Source organism: Nothobranchius furzeri, chromosome 1 (assembly GCF_043380555.1).
Source record: "Nothobranchius furzeri strain GRZ-AD chromosome 1, NfurGRZ-RIMD1, whole genome shotgun sequence".
In the NCBI taxonomy this organism is placed as follows: Eukaryota; Metazoa; Chordata; class Actinopteri; order Cyprinodontiformes; family Nothobranchiidae; genus Nothobranchius; species Nothobranchius furzeri.
In genome coordinates, this window is record NC_091741.1 from 26,872,214 (window position 1) to 26,884,495 (window position 12,282).

The window sequence follows — 12,282 nt, forward strand, 5'->3', positions numbered from 1 at the left end:
AGCCCTCCCACAGACTAATTTATGAAAATTTTTCACTTTGATGCAAAACACAATGCAGTTCAAACACTGAAGATAAATGCAAACCTTAAATGTGAAGGTGCAATAGTATGTTTCATACTTAATCATAAAGAAAAGATCTAATTACGGCCAGGGAGTCTCAGTGGGGGGGTTCACTCTCGGTCTGTTGTTCTGTAATAAAATGTGATTTTTCGGAGCATTACCAACTCTTTATTTTTGTTCAGCTTCAATCTCGCTGCCTGCTTTTTTCCCCCACCTGTCTGCTAATGATGAAGTCCACGCTGCACCAGACAGTCTGAATAGATTTTGTGGGAAACTAAACCCATGAAATTGAACGTACAAGCCAGATCATTTGGGTTACTGTTTGTCATCCAATTTCTTTTCTTAGCGTCATCAGAGTGAATCATCAGTAGGAATAATTTCACAGCATTGATGTAATGAAGAAAAAAAAGCCTGACACTGCATCTTGAAATAAAAAATATACAAAAATAACAAACTAACCAACAAAAAGATTTTGATCCGGGCAATAAACAAGTATGCAATCAGCAATCAGATATCCTGCAGGAATAATAAGCTGGCCAAAGGAAGAAATACAGACCACAGATAGTAAGACACGGGAGCTCCTAACCATGCATGGAGGGTCCCATCCCAAATCCAGCACCCTGAGACTGTACACTAGCCGTAAGGAGAGAAGGAGGCCGAGGGCTAGTGAGTGTGTGTGTGTCATGGTCTGTGTCGGTGTCTTCGTGTTCCTCTTGTGTCCCCTGGTCTTCAGCCCTCCAGATATTCCCTCTCAGGTCCTGTGTTCCTTCAGTCTCTCCACCATCATTTCCATAGGTCTATTATTCCAGTTGTGTGTGTGTGTGTGTGTGTGTGTGTGTGTGTGTGTGTGTGTGTGTGTGTGTGTGTGTGTGTCCTTTCCCAGTTAGGTCTGGTGTCCTCTCCTGCTCCTCCTCCCTGATTAGTTATCACTTTCACCTGGTTCTCTCCCCTCACACCTGCAGCTCATCATCCTCCCATCATGCCCCAGTGTGTTTAAGCCCTGTCTTGTCTCAGTGTCTTGTCGGTCCATTGTTGTTTTGTATGTCAGCGTTTTCTGGTGCTCTGTGTGAGCCTTTTGTCTCGTCCCCAGACTTTGTGCTCTAAGTGAGCTTTCGGTGTCCTGTGCTCCAGGATTTTTGGATTTTTGGCTCACAGCCTTTTGGATTTATTTTTGTTGTCATCCTACAAATAAAAGGATTTATTCTTTACATCAACTCCTGCCTCGAGTCATCCTGGGTATCTGCATTTTTGGGTCCTAACCATCCCCTTAACGTGACAGTGAGAGCCACTGAAACATCCAAGATTATAAGAACATCAAGGATAAGGCCCCAACAGATGACGTACTCAGTGAATGTCTCAGACAATGGTGAACAAAAGAGGAAATGCTGTAAATACTTTTGTGGGAGGACAAACCCCTACATGGGATGTACCACCGACAGATACTGGAGTGGCTTATATCATAAATCCTACCAATGGCTAGAAAAAGCTGGTCTGAAGGACAGCACAGAGGCACTCATCATGGCTGCACAGGAACAGACCCTGAACACCAGAGCAACAGAGGCCAAGATCTACCACACCAGACAAGACCCAAGGTGTAGCCTATGCATAGAGGCCCCTGAGACACTCCACCACACAACTGCAGGGTGTAAGATGCTGGAAGGGGAAGCTTACATAGATCGCCACAACCAAGAGCCTGGCACAGTGTACAGAAACATCTGTGCAGAGTATGGACTGGAAGCCCCAAGGTCAAAGTGGGTAACACCCCCTAAGGAGGTAGTGAACAAGAGAGCCAAGATCCTGTGGGAATTCCAGATCCAGACAGACAACATGGTGATGGCGAACCAACCGGACATTGTAGTGGTGGACAAAGAGCAGAGGACAGCCGTTGTGGTTGATGTGGCAATACCAAGTGATGTTAACACCAGAAAAAAGGAACACGAGAAACTAGTACTAGCACCTCAGAGAAGAACTTGAGAAGTCCTGGAGAGTTTAGACATCAGTGGTGCCCATGGTCATCGGGGCAGTAACCCCCAAACTGGAGGAGTGGCTAAAGCAGGTCTCGGAAAACATCAGACATCTCAGTCCAGAAGAGAGCAGTTCTAGGAACAGCTAAGATACTGCGCAAAACCCTCAAGCTCCCAAGACTCTGGTAGAGGACCTGAGCTTGGAAGGATGAAAATGTATATATGGCCTAGTGGTAAAGGGCCCTGAGACTGGGAGATCAGGGTTCGATTCCTGGTTGGGTCATACCAAAGACTTTGGAAAAAATGGGACCCAATGCCTCCCTGCTTGACACTCAGAATTAAGGGATTGGATTGGGGGGTTAAACCACCAAATGGTTCCCGAGCGCGGCCGTGTCTGCAGCTCACCGCTCCCCCAGGGGATGGGTCAAATGCGGAGAACAAATTTCGCACACACATAAGTGTGTGTGTGTGACAACTGATGGGACTTTAACTTCATCTCACGATACAACATTGTCACGATATTACATTTAATGTGGTATTGTGGGGAGGCCCACGATCATCATGAAATGCTTTGACTGGTCATAGTTACATTTGCCATTAACTTTAATATGTTTATGACATTTTGAAGAGCCTGAAAAGCCATTGCTAGAGTGCAAATTTCAGGATCATGGTCTACGTCGTTTACTTTGCTATGCTCCAGTGGAGCAGACTGAGAAGTGTTATTTCTACCTCAAGACGTACTGTACAATACTGTGACAAGGCCTCGGCGATATCGCAGTATTGCCAATATTGTATACACACACACACACACACAGTATGTGTGTGTGTGCATGTGTGTGTGTGTGTTAGTGAAGTGAAGATTGAAGGAAATGTCTGGTCTCGTAACAGCTGACACTTTAATTAGTCTAAACTAAATGATGCATGGTGTCTCTCTCGTGGCGCTGGTAATCGTGAGCGTTCTGCCTTGAAGAGCTCGTATTGTGCATGAGTAGATAGCTGAACCAAAGTGGTCTGGGCTACTCAGAAGTTGCACCGTTGAAATGCATGATTTGCTGATCCCAATAGATGACAGAGTGCAGCGAGGGACCGAGTTTTGCTTCGACTCTCAGAGCTCATCATTCATTTGCTGTATTTTCAGGGGAAAATCACATTTTCCCTTCCTCTGCTTCTATGGGAAGTAGCTGCAAATGGCTTTGAACTATCTGGAGGTTTAATTAGGCATTCCTCATCAGCGGGGGGATTCAGTGTGTGTGAGCTAGTAGGTGTGTGTGTGTGTGGCATCCACACTTACACACATACAAATAGCATGAATTACTGGGCTGGTGTGAGTGGGATCATGTTGGTTATCCTGTACATACACACATATGTATAGCAGGATAATTTGGGTTTGTCTTTCCAAGCAGCCATCTTGTGCTCATGGCAAACGTGTGTGGAGTGCTTTTTCTGGGTGTCGGCAATCAGCAGACAGACGGCATACTCTGAAGATGTTTGAAGTCCTTAGAAGTTTCTTACCTTGATCTGCATGCAGCAGCCAGCCTCTGACTGCCACCAGCACATCACAACTTTGTGATTTGAGTCTTTGCTTTTGTTTGATGTTCCAAATGTGTCAGGAGGAAAAAAAAACTGCAATGATGTATTTCATTTGCTTTGTTCTTCCCACCAGCAAAGGAACATAACCTTTTCAGATTCCTTCAAAGTACGAGAAAAAAAAGAATAAAAAACTAAAGCAGCATTCAAGCATAATCTCGTGTGAATTGGACCTCTTGATCGGTCAGAGCAAGGCGAAACGCTTTATTTTATTGACAGTCTTGCAAGAGACTAATTAATTTCTTTAATGGGCAGGTGTTTTGTTTTTCTTACATGTGGGATTGTTGTCCTAGTAAACAGTTTTTACGAGAGGGAGGGGGAATCTAGTATCCTCTGTACCCTTTGTTGTTTAAAAGCCCCATATGGATTGTGAATCGGCAGCAGCTTTCAAAGCTTCATTAGTCATGCATAAAAGACTGTGTTAACGCTTTAATACCAGCCCTGGGCTCAGGTGCTGAAGATCTGCTTAATTGCCCACCTCTGCTACGTTCAGCGGTCACATGCAGACGTATCAGTGTACAAACCAAATATGTGTGTCACCGTGTTTGTGAGTCTGTGTGTTTTTTGTTAATTGTCTGGAGCTAATAAGCACAAAAAGAGAGTGAGTGTTCTAAGATGGGCATTAAACGAGAATCAGACACCTTCCCTCTGTGTGCCGTGACTAATGGTCTCTTATCTTCCTTTTTGTGCTTTGTGTGTGTGTGTGTGTGTGTGTGTGTGTGCGTGCAGCTGTCCACCTGTTAGGTCTCACCTGGCATCTGCGGCACGGAGAGAGCCAGCTGTACGAGAACGGACTGAGCTCAGCGGACCATCAACAGGAGGACCACAGCAAAATCCGACCTACCGGCTCCATCCACCTGCTGGACACACTCAACCCTGACAACACCTTTGCTGGTGACAGAGGTGCACTCACTCACACACACACACACACAGAGAGAGAGAGAGAGAGAGAGAGAGAGAGAGAGAGAGAGAGAGAGAGAGAGAGAGAGAGAGAGAGAGAGAGAGAGAGAGAGAGAGAGAGAGAGAGAGAGAGAGAGAGAGAGAGAGAGAGAGAGAGAGAGAGAGAGAGAGAGAGAGAGAGAGAGAGAGAGAGAGAAACCCAACAGTCAGCCTCCATCCGTGCTTTAAACTGAAGATAAAAATAAATGAAAATAATGTTTCAGTTAAGATGTCACCATGGATGTAATTTTGGGGGGGGACAGGGGGGGACATGTCCCCCCCACTTTTTCCAAAGTCAAGCTTTGACCCCTGCACTTTTTACCATCCAAAAACAATATTACGCTATTTTAAATTGACACTGGTTGAGCTCTAGGACCAAGCAGAAAACAACCATTTGTGTTGAAGCCTGTTCCCCATTAGAACATACTGTAAAGAACCCCCCCCCCCCCCCCCCCCCGTGTGTCCCCCCCACTTCTAAAGTGAAAATTACGTCCATGGATGTCACATTTGCACTAGTTGGTGCATTAATTGTGATAAGGTGTGTATCCGTGTGTTTACTAAGTAGATATGTATATGCTTCAGCAACACTCATGCATAATGCTGGTAAATTCTGAAGATCACGCCACTGGGGAGAGATTTTAGAGACCACAAGGATCTCCTGGCCCATAATGGTGACCTGCTGATTGATAGCTCTTTTCCATCGCCTGGCCTGGAACGGTCCGGTCTGGTTATTTTTGGACTAGTGTGATCCGGTATGGGTCTGGAACTTTCAGGCGAGCGTTTCTATCGCCATCACATCGGCAGGCGGGGTTAAACGAACTGTCGTGCAATTTTTTTAAGTTGTGCAACTATTCTGTTGGTCCACAGAGCTAAAGACAAACACAAAATGCTTACTACAGCTCCCACATGTGACTCCAGAGTGCAGTCGCTAAGTCCAGAAGCCTGCTTTGCTGCCTCAGCTATAAAAAGCATCCAGCGTGTCATAGCTTCTCCGTGTATTTCTCCTATCCGAAAATAAAATCTGCTCCGGCTGTTTCTGTCCTTAACTATTAACTATTTTGGGCTTTAATTCCTTCATCTTGGCCCGACACTGTGCCGACGCACGCTCTGATCCTTCGGCTGCCTTCCATGAGAAAAAGCTACCGATCCGGCTGGCTGCTCCTGAGCACTCTCACGATGACGATGAGAAATGTGTGGAACTCTGAAGGTGACCACTTGCTGGCATTTTTTCACATTTCTGTACAGCTAGCGAAAATACAAACAACCGAACTCCGTTCGTTTTGCTTGTTGCAAGTGGTGACGTATTTGAGTCAACCAATCAGTGGACTGTGTTGTTGCTCCACCCTAACCGTTCCGCTCCAAAAAATTCTGGACCTACAACGGAAGGGAACCCAAAAAGTCCCGTGATTGGTGCGGTGCGGTTAGGTTATCTGGACCGGTTTTACAATCAAAACAGAAAAATTTGTGACCCGATCCTTCCCATTCCATGCCAGTTTGGGCGATGGAAAAGGCCTACGAGATCTAGTGCAGTCCTGGGCCACCAAAACTGTGCTATGCTGGTGCAGGTTTTCTGCAACCGGCTTGTTCCAGCTGGAATTAGCCGATAGATAGGCTGATATTTGTTTTATGCAACAAACAATATGTGACATGCCCTGCCTGAAGCCCCATTTTGGATAATTCTATGTTACAGTTAGTCGTGGAATATCTCAGCCCTCCCAGAGCACCATGCATGATGGAAAGGCATCAGTAAAATGACTATGACCACCCTCTCCTTTGCCTCCATTTGACTATTTCTTTGTTGAGTTTTTTATATTCACCACAAATCTGTCCGCCACACTCACAGGAACGACCGGCTCATGTATATACTGAAAAAGGTGATCTGCATTGATCATCAATGGCAGGTATGCTGGCCGGCTTAAGGGTGCACATATTTGTAGGAAGAGTTTTACTTGTAAAATAGGAATTTTCTGATTTATTTTGCATCAGTAAACTTTTTACGCTGAGCTGAAGTAAATTGTAGTAAGGACCCTGTACAAAGTTTTGTTAGAGACTGCACACCATCAGAAAACGTAACTCCACCCCTAGTCAAGATCTGAAAAATGCCGTGAAAGTGGGCGTTGCCAGGAGGCACAGAGCGGCATGACCAAGTGTGTGGGATTTCCATCCTGGGAGGGAGAGGGAGTGGTAGGAGACTGTAATGATGACGTGAAACTGTGCCAGCCCCAGTCAATTCCAACTTTAAAATGCAGTAGCCGCTGTTCTGCCACAGGGGGCAGCACTAAGACGTTTTTAGACCTAGATTCTAGATTTAATCACGTTTACACAAACATGTCAAAGACTGTATGGAAACAGAAAGATTACATTTGCAAAGACCCAATTAGTCCGTTAATTAGCAAAACAAAAGTTATTTTGGGGTTTAGTTACTCTTTGAATAAAGCTCAAGTTAAGTTGTCCAAAACTGAAAATTCTTTTTACCGCTAGAAAAACTTTTTGCATCTGCAACACGTGGTCTAGAATTAAAGTCTAGAATTAAAAAGTGTCTTTACCTCAATTATCATCATTTGTACTGCTGCACACATAGCAAACATAATAACCTATTACCCCGAAGCCATGTTAGCATTTGCTAGCCAAGTAGCTTTTTGTTCCCTCCGTCCTGCGGTCGCAAGCAAAGGTGGGGTCGGGGCCATGACTACTAATTTACCCTGTGATGTAGACAAGACTGTCTTCTGCTGACCTGATTATTTTCCCATCTATTTCCTTTTTGTGGCTAATGTTGGCAATGGGAGTTGAAGAAAAGATTCATGTGACCTGGCTATCTAAAAACCATCTCATGAAGATGCCCTAAATACCACGTTTTCCCCACTTTACCAGTGAGCCTAGTCAGATACTGGCTTCAGAGAGGAGCTTGTTGGCCGAGCCAACGTGAAGGGATGGCGAGACGTCCTGCAGGCTGTGTTGGACCACAGAGTCTAGTAATCAAGACGTGTTGAGATAATTAGTCTGGTTTCTTTATTTTTAACTGGGTTGTAGAATTTTGCGTCACACAGCAGGACCACGATCAAGCTGCCAGCCTTCTTACACATTTTTGTTCATTGTCCAGGATTCATCGCTGTCCCTTTGAAAGACGTTGCATCAAACGTTGGGTCGGTTCGAGTCTCTTTCTTTGTATATATGCGAGTTTAGCACATTTTTGCAGCTTTGACTTTAAAAGCCACACTGAAAACTAGCATTGATGCTTTATTCCAATCAATGCTGAAATGGAAACCCTACGACTAATGCAGTCATTTGATGTGTGACTGAAAGCTGATTAAAAGCAAACAATTAGCAGGTATTCTGACCAGTGCTTAAAAGGCAAAGAATGAAACCCAGTTTAAAAGTGCCTTAACATGCAAAACGACTTTCTCTTCCCCCAACTCATTACGATGTTAGTAATAAACATCGCTTCCTCTGATAAGAATCAAGTAGATATTCAGGACCTGTGACTGGGAGTGTGACCAGCAGGCTCACGAGCCACAGGGAGTGACTGACAGCTGCCGTCAGGGAGAAAACTGGCCTCATCTCCCAAATATGGACCTCCTGGGTTTCTAGGTACGGACTCTTCCCACAGAGCTACTTTCTGATTCATGGCTGTTGTTTTGCCGTTGCTTGTGGGCGGATGAGGCAATGCATTATCCTCAGACAGTTTAGCTGCTTTATCAGTTTTAAGTTAACCAGAACTTAATTCTCTTGAAGTACCTCTGCAGTTTCCCTGATTAGTAAGCATGTGTTAAACTGTTAGGTTTGATGCTTTTTGGAGGGAACTGAACTTGTAGAGAGTGAAGAATCTTTTTAGAGTGAACTCAAACTGTGGTTTAATCTTTAAATCAACAGAAGCAAAACTATTAAAACTACTTCAAGGCAACATTTTTATGTCAACCTGAAAAAGTTCCAATTTTAAATTCAAGTCCGGCGTTCCTCCACGGAATGCATATCGCTCGCTGCACTTCATGCCAGGATTTTAAACTAGGATAGAACAGAATGGGTCTTAATCCTACCGAGCCACGTTGCACCCCAAACAGGGTTACATACGAGGTAGAAAAACATGGTTAAACATGGTAAAAACGCATTACTAAGGTTCAAAACACAACAGGAGCCAGCAAACAGGTAAAACAAAATAATAAAAAGGTACAAAACATAGAGAAGGTGCATATAAATGTGTGAGCAGTTTGTTTGTGTGTGTGTGTGTGTGTGTGTGTGTGTGTGTGTGTGTGTGCGCACAGACATCATATACATAGATGCAATGTGGACTGGCACTGCCTATAGGGAGCCTAAAGGTTGGTTTATGCTTGACGCGTCCGCGAGGTCCGCGCGGAAAAGTTGCGTCATTTTGCGTCATTTTAACAACCACGCCCCTCCACCGCGTTTCCGCACGGCCCAGAATTTCCGCAACGCGCACCTCGGAAAATTTCTAACCACGCGGACGGACGGACGAGGAAAAACATGGCGGACCGGCAAGAACTAGTACGGCAGAGGTTCGTAAATACAGACATTTGTATGATTCAGCTCTCAGAGATCACCGTGATCAACATGTTGTTAATAATTCTTGGAGAGAAATAGCTCGCACTGTCGGAAAAGACGAGAACGCTGTTAAAAATGCTGAAATACCATGTTGTAAACAGTGATTTCTACTTCTACTATGGTGTAGTGTTGGATGCTTGCCGTAGAGCTCCATGCTGCCCCTTTCAGTTTGGGAGAATATTGGCTCACCGCAGAGACGAGCCGCACAAACCATAAACACTGCGAGTTGTGAAGCGCGTTCCATCCGCGAACCGCATCAACGCGCGGAAAGTGAATGCGTCAAGCATAAACCAAGCTTTAGTCACTTCCGCACCATGGATCCACGGAAGAATGAAAAATGAATGAAGCATGACTACACACCAGAAATCGGCACGTCTCCTCTCCCCTAACGCAGCTGCTGCTTACCAAATGACCAGATCTATGTTGGTTCTTACTTCCTGTGCGAAGTTTGCTGAACTTACAGCCATGTTCCCTCAGTTTTCTCCGTGTCTGGTTTCATGACTTTCGTGAAGCGCATTTGTAGTCCTGGACTTATTTTCACACAAAACCTAAAATTGTGTTTCCCCCCGTTTGAAAATAGGCACCTTCCAATCCAATCCAATCCAATTTTATTTATAAAGCGCATTCACAAGGCATTACAACCAAACAAGGCGCTGTACACTAAAAATGGTACCTTTTGGCACCTTCTTGGTACCAAAATGTGTCTTTAAATTCACAGACTTCAGCAGATGTGAAATCCATGGCACAAAACAAGCGGGATTAGAAAATAGCGTTTTTTTTTTTGCCCCGTTGACTTGCATTAATTTTTTCATTCTTCCGGTGACCCATGGTCCGGAAAGCTCCCTATTAGAGATGACGTAGCAGTGAGCCGCCATGTTGAATGTGTTACCATTTGGTTTGGAGAGTGAGAAACCCACCCACCCAACACTGTTACAATCCTTTGCTTCCAATGGCACATCTAGTATGTATTCGCGCGTGTGTGTGTGTGTGTGTGTGTGTGTGTGTGTGTGTGTGTGTGTGGCTGGCTCAATTTAGCATTAGCACTTCTGATGGCCTAAAGCTTGGTTTATGCTTGACGCATTCACTTTCCGCGCGGTGATGCGGCTCGCGGATGGAACGCGCTTCACAACTCGCAGCGTTTATGGTTTGTGCGGCTCGTCTCTGCGGTGAGCCAATATTCTCCCAAACTGAACGGGGCAGCATGGAGCTCTACGGCATGCATCCAACACTACACCATAGTAGAAGTAGAAATTACTGTTTACAACATGGCATTCCAGCATTTTTAACAGCGTCCTCGTCTTTTCCGACAGTGCGAGCTATTTCTCTCCAAGAATTATTAACAACATGTTGATCACGGTGATCTCTGAGAGCTGAATCATACAAATGTCTGTATTTACCAACCTCTGCCGTGCCGGTCCGCCATGTTTTTCCGCGTCCGACCGTCCGCGTGGTTAGAAATTTTCCGAGGTGCGCGTTGCGGAAATCTTGGGCCGTGCGGAGACGCGGTGGAGGGGCGTGGTTGTTAAAATGACGCAACTTTTCTGCGCGGAGCCGTGCGGACCTCGCGGACGCGTCATGCATAAACCAACCTTAAGTGACTTGATTGACCTCTGCAGCTTGAACAAGAGGTGGGCGGGGTCATCATTGTGTCACTATTGTCTGTTGGGTGGTACTTGAGATGCTTTTAAAATAAAAAACAATAGAAATATATTTTACTATTAATATTTTATTAATCCAACAAAAACAAAAAGGTTACAGAACACAGAACTGAAATCACAGCTTTCATACTAAAACAGTCCATGACAAAAATAATAATTATCAAGGAAAAAAGTTAACTGTTGTTGGAAGAATAGATATAAAAGAAAGCTCTGTACCAGATCAAGTTATTTATATGCAGCCATTTTTTGTCTGAGTGAAGAAGCCTAATTTTGCTTGTTTTCATTTAATTTAATGACCATTTAATATTTTACATTTATTCCAGTCTAGTTAGATTTCAGTTTGGTTCCAAATCAAATCAAAGCTCCTACAGACAGATTCTTGTTTGATTTGTTCTGACCCTGTGGGAGTAAAAACTCTGTTTCATGGTAAAAATCTAAACTGAATGTTCCTCAGAGACCAACTGTTGCTCTAATGTAGAGCAGCCTAGTCTGTGTATGTGAGCTTTGATGTGACTCCATTCCATGAACCAAAGCAGCAGAGAGGAGAGAGAGAGCAGGTTAAACTGTGGGTATGCTTTTTGACACAACACCGGTCTTTTTCAGCCATGTCTGTTGTGTTTAAAGCTTTCACACATATATGAGCACTAGTCCATAAAGTCATGACTCACACACGTAGAACTTGTGTCTTTATTTGCTGCTCACACACACACACACACACACGGGCTGCATGGTGGTGCAGTGGTTAGCACTGTTGCCTCGCAGCACGAAGGTTGCAGGTTTGAAACTGGGCTGCGGCCTTTCTGCGTGGAGTTGCGTGTTCTCCCCATGCATGCGTGGGTTTCCTCCGGGTGCTCCGGTTTCCCCCACAGATCACAACACACCCTATAGGTTATAAACTGTAAGTCACTTTGGATAAAAGCGTCTGCTAAATGAATAAACATAAACATAACACACACACACACACACAAACAATATTAACTGCCTTTCTCTATTTGGCTGCAAGTGAAAACAATGTACAAACAAGCTGAAATCAACTTTAAAGTGCATATTTATTGGCACAAAAGTCAATCCGTCTCTGTTGTTGTGACTTGCACATGAACACAAGCAGCAGCAGGAATGATCCAACACAACAGCCATACATCAGGTAGAAACCAGCCTGGAACTGATGACGTCGTCTCTAGAAATGGGAGGTAATTGGTTCATCGTCGTCTCCCCTAGCCATTACGTGACTGCAGTAGCTCATCTCCACTCTACCTGCTTTTGAATTGCCAGAGGTAATTCTAGCGCCGATTTAACCCCATGATACGGGACATTAATTGTGAGTGTTTCAGGTTATGAAGTCAGGCAGGACACAGCAACCTTCAAACTTGGTCTGACTCTGATGGATATTACATCAGAGGCTGCTGGAGCCAGTGTGCAGCGTTCATACACACAACGAGCCAGCCAAACTGCAACCCTCTGCAATTTAGGCAACCTGGGACCTCCCTAAAGCAACTATTCTTGATGAATCCTCACAT

The 12,282-nt window shown here is 44.6% G+C and overlaps 1 protein-coding gene across 3 annotated transcripts in view; it reads left to right on the forward strand.

Moving 5' to 3' along the window:
- The window catches only part of tenm1 (teneurin transmembrane protein 1), a 429,841-nt gene that overhangs the window by 182,657 nt on the left and 234,902 nt on the right, over positions 1-12,282 (forward strand). For all 3 annotated transcript variants that reach the window (XM_015963828.3, XM_054738427.2, XM_015963084.3), the window contains one exon: positions 4,341-4,514. In XM_015963828.3, coding sequence (XP_015819314.3) covers positions 4,341-4,514 — 174 coding nt within the window. The remainder of the gene's footprint in view (positions 1-4,340; positions 4,515-12,282) is intronic.